General features: G+C 45.6%; 1 protein-coding gene across 1 annotated transcript in view; it reads left to right on the top strand.

Annotated features, from left to right (window-relative positions):
* gpc5a (glypican 5a) overlaps positions 1–22,002 on the top strand; it is a 752,664-nt gene that overhangs the window by 283,219 nt on the left and 447,443 nt on the right. Inside the window, 1 exon segment of the mRNA XM_034192522.1 lies at positions 17,699–17,819. Within this exon segment, the coding sequence (XP_034048413.1) occupies positions 17,699–17,819 (121 nt within the window).

Raw genomic sequence — 22,002 nt, 5'->3', positions numbered from 1 at the left:
TATACTTTCCGGGTGCACTGTAGTGAACCTGATGTTATTTGGTGAAATTTGTAATTTCGCAACCCTTTTGCCCTTGCCCATGTCTCCTAACAGTCTTGCCCAAACATTTTCTTGTGCCTCTCACTCTCAAAGGTTCTGTTGTATTTGCCTTGTACAGACTTTATATGCACTCCTCTTTATATAAGATTTCAGACTTTTTGGCCAGTTAAGAATTTGTACCATAGTATTTGCACATTAGCTAAAACAACAAACATATCTGCAACTACATAGACAAGCTGAGGGTTTCCTTTAAAAAAAATTCACTGTTCTCTTCTTTATGGACCAACAATCTGTGTCCATCTCACATTTTTTTTTGTCCTTCCTTATTTTTGCAATTTAAAAGTCCTTATGTTCAGTCATAGTACAGGCTGTGGTGTGCACACCGAGGTCCTGTTGTTAAACTCAATCCAACTCAAGAGGTGTAAATTCTAATCCGGTACTGCTTATGCATTAGTGCAACTTATATCTCTGTGCAGTTTATACACCAGTGTGACTTGTATGTTTGTTTGTTTTTCACAATGCATTTTTTGACAGGTGCAATTTGTACTCCAGAAAACGTGGTACTTATCTTCAATTGGAAAACATTTGTGCCAGAGACTATGGTATGGGTCTTGTATTGATCGATACTATTTGTATTAGCCATTTTGCAAAAACAAAGAGGCAGTTTTCTTTTGGGAATGAAGAAAAAAAATTATTAAGAGTTCTGCATATGATATTAGCACAGTTGTTGTACTTTGGATGTTTTTGACCACAGTTTAAAAAAATGTTTTCCATCCATTGAGAAATGCTGTAATATATATTTAGCGGAGCAGATATGTGGATGAATTGTGACTTTGACGATGAAAGCATGAACTTTGGCACAGTGTTCGAGCATACCCTAAATATAATTTTTGGCTATAGGGGCATCGCAGAGGCGGCCATTTTCCCAAGATAGCTGCCACACGTTGTTTTATTTGTAGCTCAGCCTCTAGACCCCCAAGGGTGTTGATCCAGGTGCCTAATCCTACACTATTAAGGATGAGGAATGCAGTGGTACTATTTATGTCCCCAAACAATGAGAGAGGGAGGGATATTATGGTTTTTGTGGACCACCACCGTGTCCGCCACTGCAGACTTTTCACATTATCATGTTAACTCCAAGAGCTTTCATCCGATTCTTTTCAAATTATCTGGAAACATTCATGGTCCCCTGAGGATGAAGTCTGTTGATATTGGTGATCCTTGGACTTTCCTTCTAGCGCCACTATTAGGTCAAACATATGAATTAGGATTAGTGTATCTTTAAAAACTTTCATCTAAATCAATGAAATCTAATGTTTGCTTGTTTTGTTTGTTTTTAATGACAAAAAAAGAGGTCATACAGTTACAGTGAATGCTGAAATGCAGTGCTAGCTCTGAAAACACAACTGCAGTGGCATAGTGACAACAAAAAGAGGTCTTGTATCCTGCTCCATCTCTGCCACTTGTTGAATTAGCTGGACATTTCAATATCTCATCTCTATGTTCCTGACACAGAACACATTTATTCCAGTCTGTGGTCAAACACGGTGTATCTGTCATTCCAGGCTCAGTGGGGTCCACTAACTTGAATATTTTAGCCATTGTCTCACAATTCACTATGCTACTTAAAGAAGAGTATGTACTAGCTCTAGCACCACCAATCCAGCATCAGCTGAAACCACTGTGCTCCCATCACGAAATGATTCAAATTTTCGTAATTGTTTTTTTATGTTACTGTTACTAACCCTACCCCTCCCCATAACCATAACCTATCCCTACTCCTTCCCCTAACCCTAACCATACCCCCCCCAGACCACCCCGCATCACGTTTAATTTTGTGCAGCCATCACGGAATGTATTAGAATAAATTTGTGCTGCCCTTATGAAAATTTTGCACTTTTTGTGACAGTATCACAAACCAATAGATGAACGTATATTTTGTGATGCTGAATCATGACATGGCGTGAGATATGGTAGGGAAGAGTACAGTTGGCTGCATCAGACCAGTGATGGTTGTCAGGATCAGACTAGGTGTGGCACAGAAGGTGGATGGACGCAAATGCAAAACTCAGACTGGTGTGATAGTAAAAAGGCTTTATCTCAAAAAAGGCAGGCAGGGATTCGGTATACAAGTAGACAGTCAGAGAGGCAGCAGTACAGGCAGGCATCAGGCTAAGGAAAGGTCAAAAAATATAAACTGATCAAAACACAAGGCAGCAATGGTCATGGGCTGAGGCGAGAGCAAGGTCAATGGTAGAACACGGTCAAAAACACTGTAGAGCAAAACAGAGCTAGACAAAGGCCTGGAACGTGAACTAGAAAGCACAACGAACTGGCAGGGAGTGGAGAAAGTGAGGGGCTTAAATAACAGGTGCAGTGATTAGGAAAACAAGACACAGGTGTCAGGGAAACCCTTACCAAAAAATAGTACTGATAAGTATATAAAAAGTAAACTACAAGTATACTTGAAACATACTTGCATATACTACTTTTTGGTAAGGGAAGTGCTGGAAGGGGCATGGTCAGACAAGACAGAAGTGAGGCAGGAGTAGAGTGACAGGTGGGCGTGACTAAAAGAAACAGACTCAGTGACTGAAAATCAAACCCCAACCAACTGTGATAAAAACTGAAAAACCTAAAGCAGAGAAGAAGACAAGAAAAGAGTACCAACATAAGACAGTGATCAACAAGAAAATAAAGGCAGAGACCACACTAGAATGGGACCAACAAGTGGCAACAGTATAACAGAAAATACAACTAATGACTACCCAGAAAATAAATGATAAACATAGCATAAAACCAATGACAAAAATAATATGCACAGAAAAGAGATACTCAGAACAAAACCAAAACAAGACTTAACAAGTGACTAAAATACAATGACCAGATACATATAAGCAGGGACTGAAACCATGATAAACAGAAAAGCAAGGACAAAAGTAACAACAACAACAAAAAAAACAGGACATGAGCCCAGATCCAAGGCAAATCATGACAATGGTCAGCTGAAAGCATACAAATGTACATGCAGATTAGTCCCAAAAATTGAGATTGACATTGGACCAAACCAACTGAATACCGATGTTTTGACCAATAAAATAACATTTTCAAATCAGTTTGAAATATGCTGCGTATGTACACACAGCCCCTTCATAAATGCTTGCTACTCAGATAGATTGCTGATGTTAGCCAAACATGTTAGCTACTAGCTTGCTTAATAATGAGGATTAATAAACATAGTGCTCAAATGCATTCAATTCAAAACTTTCACATGTTCTTTGTTGAGTATTGAAAAAAACTGCTCATACATTTCTTGCAGCAATCAAATCTGCACCAAGTCTTGCTGCAAAGAATAGTGGATGACAAAAAGCTGGTGCAGGTCACACTATTCTTGAGTTCCCTCTACTGGATACTTCTTGTAAATAGCAATTAATGAAACATTGAGAAGTAAGGTACTGTATTGTACTCTCATTAGTCACAGTTGGAAAACATGTATAATATCACCAATATTACATATTTTAATGGTTTTACAATTATTTAATTACCTGAATGCTAGCCATATGTTGTTACATAGGTGCTAGCATGTTGTAAATAGCACTACTGCATTCCTCATCCTTGAATATGTAGGATTAGCCACCGAAATTAAGAGCCTTGATTGTCTAGAGCCTGAGCAACTGATAAAACAACAACCCGCGGCAGCCATCTTGGAAAATGGCCGCTTAGGTGATGCCCCACAGCCAAAAATGATCTGGTTGTCATGCTCTAACTGTGTGCCAAATTTCAAGCTTTTATCGTCAAAGTTATGATTCCCTCAAATAATGCACATTACTCACTCACTAATTGTAATCCATGCTGAAAACACTATAAAATATCTACTTTATGTAGATCATTGTTGTACACCTACTAATGTGGTTTATTGGCATTATTGCATTAAGATGAAATAAGATACATATTGGCAACATTTTGTTGTAAAAGCATGATTGTTGGGAAAGGGTCGTAACACGAACCCGCAACAGGGGGCGCAAAAGAATGGACAATGGATAAGACAAAGAGTAACAATTTAATGTTGTGAATCGCACAACTAAATACAAATACAGATAGTGCCAATTGTACACAAGGTGACGTGCGGGCAGGCTCGAAGATAGGAGACCTCTGGCGATCTGAGAGCCGGGACCCACACAGCTTCCACCACCAATGGCCTGAAGAACACCGGAGCCGCCAAGTCCTGAGTCCCCAGGTGGTCACCGTCTTCTGTTGCAGACCCTGGTACTGCTGGCAGAAGATGACAAAACAGTTAAGGTGAGTGTGTATCCACACACCCAGTAATCCTTGGAACTAGTTCCTTCGGGAGGGAGAACCTCCACCTCCAATAAAGAACAAACGTGCAGCTCCTGTCAGTCGCTTCCTTAGGAGGAGTGAGAGGCGAGGACGTCGCTGACTCTCACTGTATACCACTCCAGCAGGGACTGAGACGCAGGAACACGGCTGCAAAGCAGAATAATAATGATAATAATATCGTTAGATACAGCAGAGAAGATTACCTTCGACGGTAGTAGATTTCTTGGCGAGGAGGTGGAGTAATGATCCGGCTTTTATAGAGATGACAGTGATTGTTGACAGCTGGTGTAAATGAGTGACAGCTGTCACTCTGTCTCGGCGCCCTCTCATGCTTGAAGCCCGCACTCCAAGCAGGGCGCCGACTGGTGGTGGTGGGCCAGCAGTACCTCCTCTTCAGCGGCCCACACAACAGGACCCCCCCCTCAACGGGCGCCTCCTGGCGCCCGACCAGGCTTGTCCGGGTGTCGGCGGTAGAAATCGGCCAGGAGGGCTGGGTCCAGGATGAAGCTCCTCTTCACCCAGGAGCGTTCTTCGGGTCCGTACCCCTCCCAGTCCACCAGATATTGAAAACCCCGGCCCTTCCGACGGACGTCCAGGAGCCGACGAACAGTCCATGCCGGCTCCCCGTCGATGATACGGGCAGGAGGTGGTACGGATCCAGGAGTGCAGAGTGGTGAGGCGTGGTATGGGTTTAACCTAGAGACATGAAAAACTGGGTGAATCCGCAGTGAAGCTGGGAGTTTCAGCTTCACTGCGGCCGGACTGAGGATCTTGAGTATAGAGAAGGGTCCGATGAACTGGTCTTTGAGCTTCTGTGATTCAACCTGCAGTGGGATGTCCTTGGTAGACAACCACACCTCCTGTCCAGGCTGGTATGCAGGGGCCGGGGAACGCCGGCGATCTGCATGGGCCTTAGCCCTCGTCCGGGCCTGCAACAGGGCAGAACGGGCGGTCCGCCACACCCGGCGGCACCTTCGCAGGTGGGCCTGGACCGAGGGGACCCCGACCTCTCCCTCCACAAGTGGAAACAAAGGGGGCTGATACCCCAAACACGCCTCGAAAGGGGAGAGGCCGGTAGCAGACGAGACCTGGCTGTTGTGGGCGTACTCGATCCAGGCCAGATGGTCACACCAAGCCGCCGGATGCGCGGAGGTTACGCAGCGGAGAGCCTGCTCCAACTCCTGGTTCGCCCGCTCTGCCTGGCCGTTCGTCTGTGGGTGATACCCGGACGAGAGACTCACGGTGGCCCCCAGTTCCTTACAAAAACTCCTCCAGACTTGCGAGGAGAACTGGGGACCACGATCCGAAATGATGTCTGCTGGTATCCCATGCAGACGCACGACGTGGTGGACCAGGAGGTCTGCTGTCTCCTGGGCCGTTGGGAGCTTCGGGAGGGCCACGAAGTGGGCCGCCTTGGAGAACCGGTCCACTATCGTGAGGATGACTGTGTTACCCTGGGACGGCGGGAGGCCCGTAACGAAGTCCAGGCCGATGTGAGACCAGGGGCGATGAGGCACAGGCAGGGGCTGGAGGAGGCCCCTGATCTTGTGATGATCCGCCTTGCCCCTGGCACAGGTGGTGCAGGCCTGGACATAGTCCCGGACGTCGGCTTCCAGTGACGCCCACCAGAAGCGCTGCTGGACTACTGCCACGGTCCTACGCACCCCGGGATGACAGGAGAGCTTGGATCCGTGGCAGAAGTCCAAGACGGCAGCCCTGGCCTCTGGTGGGACGTAAAGTCTGTTCTTTGGACCGTTCCCCGGGTCCGGGTTCCTGGTCAGGGCCTCCCGGACGGTCTTCTCCACGTCCCATGTGAGGGTGGCCACGACAGTGGACTCGGGAACGATGGTCTCGATGGGGGCTGACAACTCGGCCTTGGCTTCCTCTTCGTGCACCCGGGACAGTGCGTCGGATCGTTGGTTTTTAGTCCCGGGACGGTAGGTGATCCGGAAGTCAAAGCGTCCAAAGAACAGGGACCAGCGGGCTTGCCTGGGGTTCAGCCGCTTGGCGGTCCGGATGTACTCCAGGTTCCGATGGTCTGTGAAAACCGTGAAAGGCACCGTAGCTCCCTCCAACAGGTGTCTCCACTCTTCAAGAGCCTCCTTCACCGCGAGGAGTTCCCGATTGCCCACGTCATAGTTGCGTTCTGCGGGGGTCAACCTGCGGGAAAAGTAGGCACATGGATGGAGAACCTTGTTGGACTCCCCGCTCTGGGACAGAACGGCTCCTATCCCTGAGTCAGAGGCGTCCACCTCCACTGTGAACTGGCGAGTAGGGTCAGGCTGCACCAGAACTGGTGCAGACGAAAACCGGCGTTTCAACTCCCTAAACGCGGCTTCGCACCGATCTGACCAAGTGAAGGGGACTTTAGTGGAGGTCAGGGCAGTCAGGGGGCTAACAACCTGACTGTACCCTTTAATGAACCTCCGATAGAAATTTGCAAAGTCGAGGAACTGTTGCAGCTTCCTACGGCTTGTTGGTTGGGGCCAATCTCTCACCGCCGCAACCTTGGCCGGATCCGGGGCGACGGAGTTGGAGGAGATGATGAACCCCAGGAAGGCCAAAGAAGTGCGGTGGAACTCACAGTTCCCGCCCTTCACAAACAACCGGTTTTCTAGTAACCGCTACAGGACCTGACGTACATGCTGGACATGAGACTCAGGGTCCGGAGAAAAGATGAGTATATCATCCAGATATACGAAGACAAACCGGTGCAGGAAGTCCCGCAAAACGCCATTAACCAATGCTTGGAACGTCGCGGGGGCGTTAGTGAGACCGAACGGCATGACCAGGTACTCAAAATGACCTAACGGGGTGTTAAATGCCGTCTTCCATTCGTCTCCCCTCCGGATCTGAACCAGGTGGTACGCATTCCTAAGATCAAGTTTGGTGAACATTTTGGCTCCATGCAGGGGCGTGAACACTGAATCTAACAGGGGAAACGGGTATCGATTGCGAACCGTAATCTCGTTCAGCCCTCTGTAGTCAATGCATGGACGGAGTCCGCCGTCTTTTTTACCCACAAAAAAGAAACCCGCACCCATCGGGGAGGTGGAGTTCCGAATCAACCCGGCGGCTAAGGAGTCCCGGATGTAGGTCTCCATCGATTCGCGTTCCGGACGTGAGAGGTTGTACAATCTACTGGACGGGTACTCAGCGCCCGGAATCAAATCGATGGCACAATTGTACGGTCGGTGCGGGGGAAGAGTGAGTGCCAGATCTTTGCTGAAGACGTCAGAAAGATCGTGGTACACCTCGGGCACCGCCGTCAGATTGGGGGGGACTGTGACCTCCTCTTTAGCTGTAATTCCGGGTGGAACCGAGGATCCAAGACACTCCCGGTGGCAGGTTTTGCTCCACTGCGTCACCACCCCAGACGGCCAATCAATCCGGGGATTGTGCTTCACCATCCATGGAAATCCCAGAATCACTCGGGAGGTAGATGGTGTTACATAAAGCACAATCTCCTCCCTGTGATTCCCAGACACAACCAAGGTTACTGGCTGTGTCTGATGTGTAATCAACGGGAGTAGAGTGCCATCTAGTGCTCGTACCTTCAATGGTGAAGGCAGGGCCACCAGAGGAAGCCCTACTTCCCTAGCCCATCTGCTGTCCAGCAGATTCCCTTCTGACCCCGTGTCTACCAGTGCTGGGGCATGAAGGGTTAAATCCCCATACAGGACTGTTACTGGGATTCGTGCTGATTTATGGGTTTTCTCTGTGTAAATATTATGACCCACCCTTAACCCAGTTCCTAAGGATGGGCGTTGGAGTTTTGATCGTTTGGGGCAGTCTTTTAACATGTGCTCACAAGAGCCACAGAAAAAACACTCCCCGCGGGCCAGTCTCCTTTGTCTGATATTAGGTTTTAATTTGGCCCTGCTCGTGTCCATAGCTTCGTCAGCAGGGGGAGCTGTTGCCACACGGAGCCCTCTGGCAGTGGAACGTGGGGAAGACGACACCCTTTCGGACCCGGAGGAGAGAGGGACGGCTTGAGCCCGACCACGCCCCCCGGCCTGCTCCCGACGGTGTTCACTCAACCGGTTGTCTAAGCGTATAACCAAACTGACAAGCCCATCGAAGTCTTGCGGTTCGTCCTTAGCCAATAAATGCTCCTTCAGTACTGGAGACAGTCCGCTTATGAAGGCGGCGCGGAGCGCAACATCATTCCAGCCGGACCTCGCAGCCGCAGTGCGGAAGTCGACTGCATAATCAGCTGCGCTTCGGCGCCCCTGTCTCATTGACAGCAGCACGCTCGAGGTGGTCTCGCCTCTGTTGGGATGATCAAACACCTGTTTGAATTCCCGTACAAACCCAGCGTATGACGTCAAGAGCCACGAATTCTGTTCCCAAAGCGCCGTAGCCCAAGCGCGTGCCTCACCTCGAAGCAAATTAATCACACAAGCCACCCGGCTGGCATCTGATGCGTACATAACTGGACGCTGTGAAAAAACGAGCGAACACTGCATTAGGAAGTCTGCGCACGTTTCGACACAGCCTCCGTACGGTTCTGGAGGGCTTATGTAAGCTTCAGGGGACGGTGGGGGGGTTTGTTGAACGGCCAGTGGAACGTCTGTACGTGGCCCAGAGCCAGCAGGAGGAGTCACTGCAGCAGCGCTCGAGTCGCGCGCTTCCACTCTGGCGGTGAGAGCCTCCACCCTCCGATTGAGGACTGCATTTTGCTCGGTTACCAGATTTAACTGAGCAGTGAAAGCGGTAAGGATTTGCTGCAGATCACTTACCACGCCTCCTGCTGATGCCTGCGCTCCTTGTTCTCCCATTGGCTGTTCAAGCTGTGGTTGACGCCCCTCGGGATCCATGACGAATGGCCGAGAAATCCTGTTGGGAAAGGGTCGTAACACGAACCCGCAACAGGGGGCGCAAAAGAACGGACAATGGATAAGACAAAGAGTAACAATTTAATGTTGTGAATCGCACAACTAAATACAGATACAGATAGTGCCAATTGTACACAAGGTGACGTGCGGGCAGGCTCGAAGATAGGAGACCTCTGGCGATCTGAGAGCCGGGACCCACACAGCTTCCACCACCAACGGCCTGAAGAACACCGGAGCCGCCAAGTCCTGAGTCCGCAGGTGGTCACCGTCTTCTGTTGCAGACCCTGGTACTGCTGGCAGAAGATGACAAAACAGTTAAGGTGAGTGTGTATCCACACACCCAGTAATCCTTGGAACTAGTTCCTTCAGGAGGGAGAACCTCCACCTCCAATAAAGAACAAACGTGCAGCTCCTGTCAGTCGCTTCCTTAGGAGGAGTGAGAGGCGAGGACATCGCTGACTCTCACTGTATACCACTCCAGCAGGGACTGAGACGCAGGAACACGGCTGCAAAGCAGAATAATAATGATAATAATATCGTTAGATACAGCAGAGAAGATTACCTTCGACGGTAGTAGATTTCTCGGCGAGGAGGTGGAGTAATGATCCGGCTTTTATAGAGATGACGGTGATTGTTGACAGCTGGTGTAAATGAGTGACAGCTGTCACTCTGTCTCGGCGCCCTCTCATGCTTGAAGCCCGCACTCCAAGCAGGGCGCCGACTGGTGGTGGTGGGCCAGCAGTACCTCCTCTTCAGCGGCCCACACAACAATGATGTCTTTGGCAGTATACCACAAGACAGCATCTTACCATCTTGCCGTAAAGTATGTTTTATTGGCTTTGTGATCACTTTGGAAGATAAATTGAGGCAATATTCACAGAAGCATGTCTTTCTGATAATATATGTGGAAATAAAAAAGAGGTGTCTTGTTGACCTAACCATGCCACTACTTTGGGATGTGACCTAATTTAGTATTGGCAGTTCTAATTTCAAAATTTAAAGATGGTAGGTTTATAATTTATGTATACCAATTATGGACAGAGACAGCTGATACTGAGAAGAAGAAATCCTGCAGCTGCTGGGGATAATAAATTACAATAATCAATGCTCTGTTCAGTAAAGTGGAGGGTCCTCAGCGTGTTTTCATGAAATCCAATCATGCTTAAATTGACACTGACCTGAGATACAATCATTTGGGATGTCCACATCAAATTAGGTGAAAATCCAGTAAATTTTGTTAAAGTTATCATGGGCAAAAAAAATAAAAATAAAATAATCAATACTCTTAATTAAAGTTGGCAGTAGTTTAGAGGGTCTTTGTGAATGTGATCTTGCTCACAGTTGAGTGTGTCTGAGATACACTTATTTGGGTTGTGTAGCACATGCATAAACTGAACATAAAGGTGGGTGGTAGGGGGAGAAGGGTTGGTTTTATAATCTGCATTAGTCAAGTACAGGTTGTGAGCTGAACATAAATTCAGCCAATCAGAATGTCAGCTGTCATTCTGAGTGGATTTGAGCAGATGCATGCATGTGTAGGCAGATAAGGCTACAAGTTGCTATGACAGGTGCATTAACATACTACATAACCTGGCATTGATCTAAATGCACACCCAGTTTTTTCAATGCAACAAAATTAATTTCTTCTTGGCATACACAATTTGCACATGACCTCTGTCATGTCACACACATAGATCGGGGAATTTTTCTGAAAAAAGTAGCTTCACCTTGCACTACTTACAGTACTTGATTAGAGAATCTAATGGTGATCGTATTCAGACGTATGTCACCTGTGATCCAATGCCACTAACCATGGTTGGACTCATTACAGCTGACACGTAATGAGATTCAGAGGTGAAGGTGTCGAGTTGACTGTAGGATGGTGAAAGGAGTAATGATGCATATTAAAGCAACAGGGTGAAAATTATAAATGGTCTTTTTGGCCCATTAATACACCACCATGATGCTTTAATAGTTTAATAATTTCACTTCTGAAGCAGATAGAAAAAGATTTGACATATAGTTTTTTATAACGTGTATGCTTTTCTTGTAGCTGTACCTCTGCAGCAGTAACAGATTCATTTATACCCTCTACCGCTGCTGTATCTTTTTATTTTACAACACATATCTGACATTTAAATCCAGGGTGTGTCTGTAAATGAATCACTGTGCTACACAAGACATTTGATCATAACTTTGCAATACTGACCACAAGGCTGTTTTATTGTATTTTATTTATTTATTTAGTAGTTCACCAGATTAATACAGTATACATGTTGGGATGTTGAGGTGCAGATGCTGTTAAAATGCAAAGTGTAATTTTCAGGTAAAAAAAAAAAAAAAAAAAATCCTATTTTTATATCTAGATTGAAACTTCCCATATGGAAAAGATATACATACATTTTATAAAGTTTGTAGCTGTTCTATCTGGAACTTGTAAGTGATGCATGTGATAGTCAAACCAGATATACAGTAGTGTTCAGAATAATAGTAGTGCTGTGTGACGAAAAAGATTAATCCAGGTTTTGAGTATATTTCTTATTGTTACATGGGAAACAAGGTGCCAGTAGATTCAGTAGATTCTCGCAAATCCAACAAGACCAAGCATTCATGATATGCACACTCTTAAGGCTATGAAATTGGGCTATTAGTAAAAAAAAGTAGAAAAGGGGGTGTTCACAATAATAGTAGTGTGGCATTCAGTCAGTGAGTTCATCAGTTTTGTGGAGCAAACAGGTGTGAATCAGGTGTCCCCTATTTAAGGATGAAGCCAGCACCTGTTGAACATGCTTTTCTCTTTGAAAGCCTGAGGAAAATGGGACATTCAAGACATTGTTCAGAAGAACAGCGTAGTTTCATTAAAAAGTTGATTGGAGAGGGGAAAACATACGCAGGTACAAAAAATTATAGGCTGTTCATCTACAATGATCTCTAATGCTTTAAAATGGGGAAAAAAAACCCAAAACAAAAAACAGACGCGTGGAAGAAAACGGAAAACAACCATCAAAATGGATAGAAGAATAACCAGAATGGCAAAGGCTCACCCATTGATCAGCAGGAAGATCCTTAGTAAATTTGTACCATATGCAACTTATATATACTGGGAACTTAAAAGAACAGTATATGACAGTAATTCCACATACAGAATCCTTAGTAGATATGTGTAATATCAAACTGAGACTTATAAGCACAACCCATGTCAAACATAAAGATTTATTACAGGAATTGATGTAACTTCTTGTAAGTTTTTCTATTTCTTTTCCACATGGGTTGTGACACACCAACTCTCACTTATTTCTTGTTTTTATCACAATGTGTGAACTAGTACAGGCAGTTGACGACTTTGTCAGAAAGGTCACTTTTAGATTAGAATAGGATAGAATAGAATGCCTTTACTGTCATTATACACATGTACAATGGGCCCCATGTATCAACGTGCGTACGGCAATATTTGAGCGTATATGGGGTGTACGCCAAAATGGCTGCGCTACTTGGCATTTATCAATGTGGTCATTGGCGTATGCTGCACTGAAAATATACACCAGGTCGAGAGGTGGCGTAAATTACGAGGTCTATTAGAAAAGTATCCGACCTTATTATTTTTTTTAAAAACCATATGGATTTGAATCACGTGTGATTGCGTCAGACAAGCTTGAACCCTCGTGCGCATGCGTGAGTTTTTTCATGCCTGTCGGTTGCGTCATTCGCCTGTGAGCAGGCTTTGAGTGAGGTGTGGTCCACCCCTCTCTGCGGATTTTTATTGCGAATAAATGTCTGAACGATTTGGAGCTTTGCTGCATCAATTTGTTTCCAGAAACTGTGAGAGACCTCCAGGTGGACACCATTGGAAAAATTAATATGGCTTTCAGGGATGATTTTATGGGGATTAAACAGATTACGGAGTGTTACTGCCGCTTTAAGGACTGCCCACAACTCCAGAGAGCGTGGCGCGCTCCCAGCCCTCATCGACAGGCTCACACCCCGCTGGAACAACCAGATCATTTCCAACATGAAGGCTTTGTTGATCCGGGACCTTGTCTGACTTTAACAAAAAGGCAGAAGATGTGGACATTAGCACTTTTTCGGCACATTCCAATGTTACAGGAGTTTTTTTCATGGAAAGAAAAGCGGAGGGATGCGCCACGGAGCTGTTCATTACGCAGGACAAAACCACCTCGGTGTTGGTCTCACAGGACGGCTTTCAGGGGGATTTCAGATGGATTCCGGTTGCTTTCCAGTCGTGTGAATATCCGATTGTGATTGAGCATGAGCTGGACATGCCCCAACATGTCCTGTAAGCTTCATCACGGCATTTCTTTGCGCCGAGTGGCTCCACACGTCTGTCTTAATGTGCCGGAAAAGTGCTGAAGTCCACGTCTTTTCACAATTCCTGTGCTAGTCAGATGACATACCGTATCAAGACAGCGTTCAGTTTAAAAATGAACGGCACATTTCACTGTTACAGGAGTTTTTGTCATGGAAAGAGAAGCGGCTCCACTGCGCGTCACGGCGGAGCTGCATGGCACAAAGAAACGCTGTGATGAAGCTTACAGGACATGTTCTGGCATGTCCAGCTCATGCACAATCACATCTTCTGCCTTTTTGTGAAAGTCAGACGAGGTCCCGGATCAACAAAGCCTTCACGTTGGAAATGATCTGGTTGTTTCAGTGGGGTGTCAGCCTGTCGATTGGGGCTGAGAGCGCGCCACACTCTCAGGAGTCATGGGCAGTCCTTAAAGTGGCAGTAACACTCCGTAATCTGTTTAATCCCCATAAAATCATCCCTGAAAGCCATATTAATTTTTCGAACGGTGTCGACCTGGAGGTCTCTCACAGTTTCTGGAAAAAAATTGATGCAGCAAAGCTCCAAATCATTCAGACATTTATTCGCAATAAAAAATAGACAAGAGGGGTGGACCACTCCTCACTCAAAGCCTGCTCACAGGCGAATGACGCAACCAACAGGCATGAAAAAACTCATGCATGTGCACGAGGGTTCAACCTTGTCTGACGCAATCACACTTGCTTCAAATCCATATGGTTTTTTAAAAAAATAATAAGGTCGGATACTTTTCTAATATAGACCTCGTATACACCAAAATGAACCAGCTCTGGAATCCACATAAAAATGAAAATTATCAACATGATAAACAGTGCCATTATACAAATCAATGCATATGTTACATAAATAACACTTTCCTGATTATACTACATAATAATCAATAGAAATCCCGCTTTTGCGGGATTGCTGGTCTATCGAACACGATCCGTGGCCACAGCGCTGCCCGCAAAGAAAGCGCTGCTCGCCTTTTTCTCCAGACGTCGAGCCTGGAGCCAGAGCAGCGCTGAGCTTAACTTTATGTGGTGTGATCGTTTTAGACAATGAAATTGATAATTACAACTGTAGTGTTGTCATTCCCTTCGCCCGTGCTGCAATCAGGTTTTGTTTTCTCCATTCATTTGTTACGATAAAATAAATAAAGAAATACATTTTAAAAGTAAAGAAATCTGAAAAATTAGGCATGTCTTATTAATTGAGCGAGGAAATATCCACATGTCAAGCATTATTGACATGTGAAAAGAGAATACAGTGGTCCCTCGCTATAACGCGGTTCATCTGTCGCGGCCTCGCTGTTTCGCGGAGTTTTTAGTCCAATTTTGCATGCTTTTTTTACAGTGCATTGTGGTCTGCGTGTCTGTTTATAAGAATCTTCTCGCCCAGAAGAAAAAAGAGGGCCAACTACTCATAACTATGTTTGTCACTCGGAAACAGACACCTGCAGCGAGGTGTGAGTGGAAAAAGGCGGGGCGTCAGGACGCAGAGGCGTGATCTGTGAAATACTGGTCAGTCACTATTAATAATTTCTTATGTGTCCATCCTCGTACGTTGATTGTTAAAATTAAATTTGTTAGTGCTAAAAGCCATCATAATTATTTATAGGAAAATGTTCTATTTTTATTTCTCAAACAAATGTTTGGGCCTGAAAACAGTTTGGACTTATTTTTCTACTAAGGTTTGAAGTTTGAGAGTGTTTACACATGAGAGAAAAGTGAGAAAATGTTCATGCCTGATTGAGAAAGTGTATAAAGTGGTTTTACAGGGTTTTACAGCTTTGAAACGCCTATAATAATTGTAAAAAATAACGCTGACTGTCGCGGTTTCGTGTATTACGTGCTATTTTTAGAACGTAACTCCCGCGATATACGAGGGAACACTGTAACACTTTTTTGATTATACTACGGCTGCTTTTGACGCTCTATTGGCATGCGTCGTGATTGGTGGAGTTCTTTTTCTTTGCCATCTACCTGGCTTCCATGTCGTAAAATGAGGGTGTGTCTCAAGCGGAGTCTGAATATTTATGGGCGTGTTTATTATAATTACGATTGTTTTCACCCGCCGCATTTATCAAGGTCACGTCAGGCGTACGCCGGAAATGGGCAGGTGCGCACTGCTTGATACGTGTCACGGCAACTTTGGTGTACTTCAAATTTACACCGTAAATTTACGCCACAAGTGCGCAACGTTGATACATGAGGCCCAATGAGATTAAAAGCAACTCCTTCATAGCACAAACATATAAAACAAATGATACAGGAAAGGGGGATAAGGTGCACAGTCTGAGGTGTATATACAATTGCAAAACATAAAACTAGGTATTTGCCATTGCAAAATAAAACTATTTATTATATGGCTGCCATGCTACATGCGCTCTGATTGGCTGACGCGGGTCCGTACTTACACTTCGGTCTGATATTTTCCCAGTCCTCGCACTCAGTTAATAATCCTTTAGTATTTACGATTATTGTGAGCAGTATGTATTGATTACCATTGTAACACAACAGTATATTATGAAGAAAATTTGAAATGGTGCTAAATTTATACCCAGAGCAACATGATTTTCTATGTTGATCATGACAAGCTTGTGTTAGGCACCATAGTTCAGTGCCAGACAGGACACTGGCAGCCATGTTTAAATAATGACTGCTGCCAACTTTGGCGGTCACCTGAAGCAAACCGTCTTCCTGAGAAGGTGTCCTTTGTAAGTCACCTAGACTCGATATCAGTCTATTATGGGGAGGATGAAATAGTGGAGTTGGAAATATTTAATTTTTGCTTTTTATATTGTGAGGTAAGCAGTGGTGGCCTTAGTGGCCACAACACCTCAGCTTTGAAAATGAAAGAACCTAACAAACAAGCTCATTTCAAGCTTGTGTACATGTGACTTCAAGCACACCTGCTTCTTATGTTTATCATGCATGTGATAAGGTTATTCTTTCCAACAATCCCAGACCTGTCCAGGAGTTGTCAGAAAGGACTGTGGTATGTAATATAAAACAAAGGTTTTTTTTTTGCATTTATCTTGTTCATCAAAGTTAACCCATGCTTAATCAATAACAGAATATGTAACAAACAGCATTCAATAATACAACACCAATTCAGTGACATACAGGGTGACTTAAAAAAAAAACAAAAAAACAAAGGTACAAAAGTAGTCATATACAGACTGAAATGTAAGTAGGATTTATTACAATTTTCATGGACTCTGGTTTTTTTTTGGGGGGGGGGGGGGGGATCACCCTGTAATTCAAGACATAAACAAAAAGTTGTAACACAGAAAGTATTTCAAAATGTAACATTAGTTTTTTGTCATATATGACAAAGTTGTATTGCTTTCAGTTGTGCACATAGTTTACTAGTTGTATGGCATGTTAGTAATGTACTACTCAGCTATCAGAAAAAGTAACAAAAATGAGTAGTAATGTGTTCTTAGCGTTGAAATAAATCTCGAAGAACTAATCCTGTATGTGAATAAAATGATTTTGTAAAAGATTTCTACATGTTGCCTAGCTATTTATTCATATAGTGCTTTCAACCAGTGCACTAACTGAAATGAATCATTCCTTCACCAACATGCTTAAGTGTAGAAGTAGGACAAAACAGTGAGTGAGAGCAAGAAGTGATAATAAACGATGATCTTAACGAAGTGATAATGAATGATGAGCTGTGCTGAGGAGCAGAAAGTTGCAATAAATAATTAACTAAACGAACGTGAAGTGAGTCAGCCTGCATTTTATTCCTTCAGGAAGGACTGATGACTGTAAGGATGAGTGTGTGTGTGTATATATATATATAAAAGCCAGAAATATGACTGAAATGAGCATATCTTTGATGTGAACGGCTCTAAAAGAGTCACCTCTGTAAAGAGGAACAAGTGCTGCCACACAAAAAAGTGGACCCACCCCCTGCAGAAATGAAGCTGTGAACTACATTATGTGATAGTGTGTTCTGTTGGCAAAATTCAGTTCGAAAGCCTCACAATAAGAACACTTTGTGTAAACACAGAATTCCTGCAGGCCGAGTCATGAAAGGGATCTTTTTCCTTTGAAAGGTTGATTTCTTTTGAAGTATTCTGGCATCTAGACGGCTACGTCTGTTTTCCAACTCAGTAATGCGCCATATGTGAATTTTGTACTGTTTACAGCTACACTCTTCGTGTGGTGGGAAATGGGGTCAAGGCTCAGACTGCCAACCCAGAAGTCAAAGTGAAGATGGTTGACCCTGTGATCAGTCAGATCATAGACAAGCTGAAGCATGTCATTCAGGTGAGCCTCCCATTCTTTGTTCTGATTTACTACATATGTAGTCCTTTCAATAAGCCATAGTGTAGGGGGTGAAACCGGACTAGTCAACGGTGAGACCATTATGACACCAGCACTCTTTGCAACAACTCAACTGGTATTGGTAGTTCTTCATTCTTTAAAAATGAAAGCACCCAGAAATATTTTTTTGTGGCAACAAAAGGACACTGAATCACACTATGGTGTAAATTCAACATAGTGCACAGACATTGCCTGGGTTTGTTTAACTCTTTGGGGTTGATGGATGCACGGATAAGTCCAACTCTGTATTTTGTCATATTTCTATTAATTGATCAGCGATGGAATGTCACAGAAATGTAATTCTACCACTTTGTGTGACTACAGTGTGTCACCTCTATTTTCAATCACTGATATAGACAATCTTTGCCATGCAGCCAATTCTAGAGGACAGAGAAGGTCACAATTTGTTACGGTTTTGTTCTAATAACGAACCCAGAGTTGCAGACATAAACCACGAGAGCGTGTTCAGTCAAAACCCAGATCGATTTATTGGCCGAGCCAAAAGCAAACAATTCATAACATACAAAAACAAAATACAAACGTTAATTCCAGGAGGCTGCAACAAATAATGAAAAAACAGCAAGGCGTGGGACTACTAAGCAATAAAAGAGCAGGAGACGGAGGATGAAGCGCGGAGGAAAAACATGTACTCACGGAGTGCGTGGAGAGCCAACAACGAAGAATGAACCCGCAACCAAAGACTGACAGACTGACAGGTGACAACTTAAATACCAAATGACCTAAATTATTACAGGTGAGGAGAATCAGCAAGAACACATGGAAATTAACAAACACGAGGTGAGTGAATGTAACGCAGACTAGACGGTGCCAAACAGCGCAACTGATTACGAGGGGTGAGTGACATAAAATAAACAACCATCAAAAAAATGAAGGAAAACTCAAAAACACAACATAGAACTCAGGTGTTAATAAAGTGCAAAAAAGGAGAAACTGACATAATACATAATATTAAGTGAAATCATAAACTCCCAAAGAAAGAAATAACTCAGGAGCAAATAAAGTGTGAGGGTAAAGGACTAAACATAAATAATGTGAAAAAGAACAAAAACTTTAAGAACTAAAAATGACCAATACTAAGAGTTAAAGCGAACCAGACTAACGGGTGAGGATCAAGGGGTGGGACAAGCGGGCCCAGACCACCCACAAGAAACAACATGAATAAGTAACTTATACAGAAAACACCAATACATAAACTCCAAAATAATCTTAAATGTGCACAAACGGGGAGCAAATCCCAACAGCACCCCCACCCCAAGGGACAGCTCCGACGGCCCACAAAGAACCCCCCACAACAAAAACTGGGACCAACAAAGACAGGGGGAACAAAAAACAGACACAAAAAGAAAAACTGGAAACAAACAAAACCCCAAGACCCCCAAAATGACACAAACCAGGGAGGGAGGAGGGGGTAGGAAGGCAGGGACCACCACCAAACAAACCTGGAATACCAACAGGACATGCAAAGGACGGCACAGAACTCAAAAAATGGCTCAAGGGCCTGCAGTTCCCTGACCAACCGGAGACGAAGGCAGGGGCTGGAGCCAGACCGTGCAGACGGGTAAGAGACAGAGCAAGAGGCAAAGAGTGACCATAGGACCGGCGAGTGTCACAAGCAGGGTCAGGCAGGCAGCCACACGGTCGGCAGGAGTCCACTGCCGCATCAGGAGGGCGACCAGGCTGCTGGCAAGAGTTCATCAGGACAACCGGAGCGTTGCAGGCAGGAGCCCCGAAGTCAGCCCCCACCTCGGCCGCGGGCGGACTGCCGGACTGCACCCTCGAAGCCCCCTCAGCCGCGGGTGGACTGCCGGACAGCGCACTGGGAACCACCTCGGCCGTGGACGGCCTGCCGGACGGCACACAGGGAACCACCTCAGCTGCAGGCGGACTGCCGGATGCCACACTGGAAACCACCTCGGCCGGACTGCCGTACGGCGCACTGGGAACCACCTCAGCCACAGGCGGATTGCCGGACGGCGCACTGGGAACCACCTCGGCCACAGGCGGATTGCCGGACGGCGCACTGGGAACCACCTCGGCCGCGGGCGGACTGCTGGACGGCGCACTGAGAACCACCATGGTCGGACTGCCGGACGGCGCACTGGGAACCACCTTGGCTGTGGGCGGACTGCCGGACGGCACACTGGGAACCACCTCGGCCGGACTGCTGGATGGCGCACTGGGAACCACCTCAGCCGGACTGCCGGACGGCGCACTCGGAACCACCTCGGCCATGGGCGGACTGCCGGACGGCGCACTGGGAACCACCTCGGCCATGGGCGGGCTGCCGGACGGCGCACTGGGAACCACCTCGGCCGCGGGCGGGCTGCCGGACGGCGCACTGGGAACCACCTCGGCCGCGGGCGGGCTGCCGGATGGCGCACTGGGAACCACCTCGGCTGGACTGCTTGACGGCGCACTCGGAACGACCTCGGCCGCGGGCGGACTGCCGGACGGCGCACTCGGAACCACCTCGGCCGCGGGCGGACTGCCGGATGGTGCACTGGCAACCACCTCGGCTGCGGGCGGACTGCCGGACGACGCACTGGGAACCACCTCGGCCGCGGGCAGATTGCCGGACTGAGATTGCCGGACTGAGATTGACTGAGATTGCCGGACTGAGCCGAGGTCGGGCCTCGGCTCAGTATAGTGGTGGAAGTTCAGGAGCCGCAGTGCACACAGGGACAGACTTGGGAGTCTGAGAATGAGTTTGAGTCCTGGAGTATATGGAGCTGGAACTGGGGCCAGGTGGGATGCAGAGACCTGAGGATGAGGAACTAGGAGGACATAGTAGAAAAGAAGGTGAGTGATTGCACTCGTAACACTGGAAGCCCTCAACACAACAGTTCACTGTAGGCTTAAGGCAGGAATATTTACAGCTCATGAATTGTTCTCAGAGGTCAAAGGTCAGCTGCTGTGCATCTTGTGAACACTTCCAATTAAGCTAGACTTGACTTTAGAAACGACTTGGAAAGTTCTTAGTGGTTCTGCATCAGAGCTAATACAGTTCTTGGAAAACAGTTCTTGGAATTAGTTCTTAGAAACAGTTCTTGGTACTAGTTCCTAGAAACAGTTCTTGGTCATGCACAGTCACAAATAGGAGCAATGTGAGAACAGGATCTCACAGACATGCAGGAACTTACCTGAATGCTCTGAAGCTGAGAGCAGATGAGTTCCAAAGTGACATTGTGCAGATGGTGGCATGGGAGCTATGAGCATGCAGCATGGAAGTCACGCAGGAAAGTGTCTGGAAGCACCAAAAGATCAAGGAGCTCTAATACGGGAATTAGAGGTGGCCAGGTTACCTTGAGGTGAGCTGCGGGAAGCTCAGACATCAGAGCGCATGGAAGCGTCAGCGTAGACAGGGTCATGATTTCTCATGTAAGGCTCACGGAGTATCATGGAAAGTCACGGAGAGTCACGGAAGACTGTCGTGGGTCAGGGTCACCAAGACTCTGCCAAAAATTGAGCTCAGAGCCAGGATTTAAGTAGCCGGCTCCTGATCAGGAGCTCATGAGCGTCAGCTATGAGGAGAATATGAGCTGCAGGTGTTCCTCGGCTCTGCAGTGCGCCACCTGGAGGGAAAATATACAAACTACACACAAGAGGTTAGAAAGGGCAAGGACAGAGGCAGACCATGACAGTGTCAGAGGAACATCAGAACTGCTACACAGCAGTTTTCTAAAGAAAATCCTTGCAAGTGTTTTTTTTTTTAGCTCAAGATTAATTTCTGATTACTGTACATTTTTTTACATTTAAAAAACATTTCTTAAATTAGAAAACTTAGGTCGAAGTAAAAAAAAAAAAAAAAAAAAAAAAAAAAGATTTCTTAATGAACATGATAAAAAAAAATTGGACATTTATTTTACGACAAATAAAATAGCATTTAGTAGGGATGTCCCGATCAGGTTTTTTTGGCCCCGATCCGATTCCGAGTCATCTGATTTTGAGTATCTGCCAATAACGAGTCCCGATCCGATACTTTAAAAAAATGAATGAACAATGAACAAATGCTAAATACTCTTATATAATAATTTCATTTTAATCGCCTTATTTTATTATTTATCACTTAAACAGTGCACTTCTACTTGAGGTAGCTTGAACAATC

The sequence above is a fragment of the Thalassophryne amazonica genome, chromosome 2, assembly GCF_902500255.1.
Source record: "Thalassophryne amazonica chromosome 2, fThaAma1.1, whole genome shotgun sequence".
Classification (NCBI taxonomy): domain Eukaryota; kingdom Metazoa; phylum Chordata; class Actinopteri; order Batrachoidiformes; family Batrachoididae; genus Thalassophryne; species Thalassophryne amazonica.
This window is presented reverse-complemented; position numbering and strand designations above follow the sequence as displayed.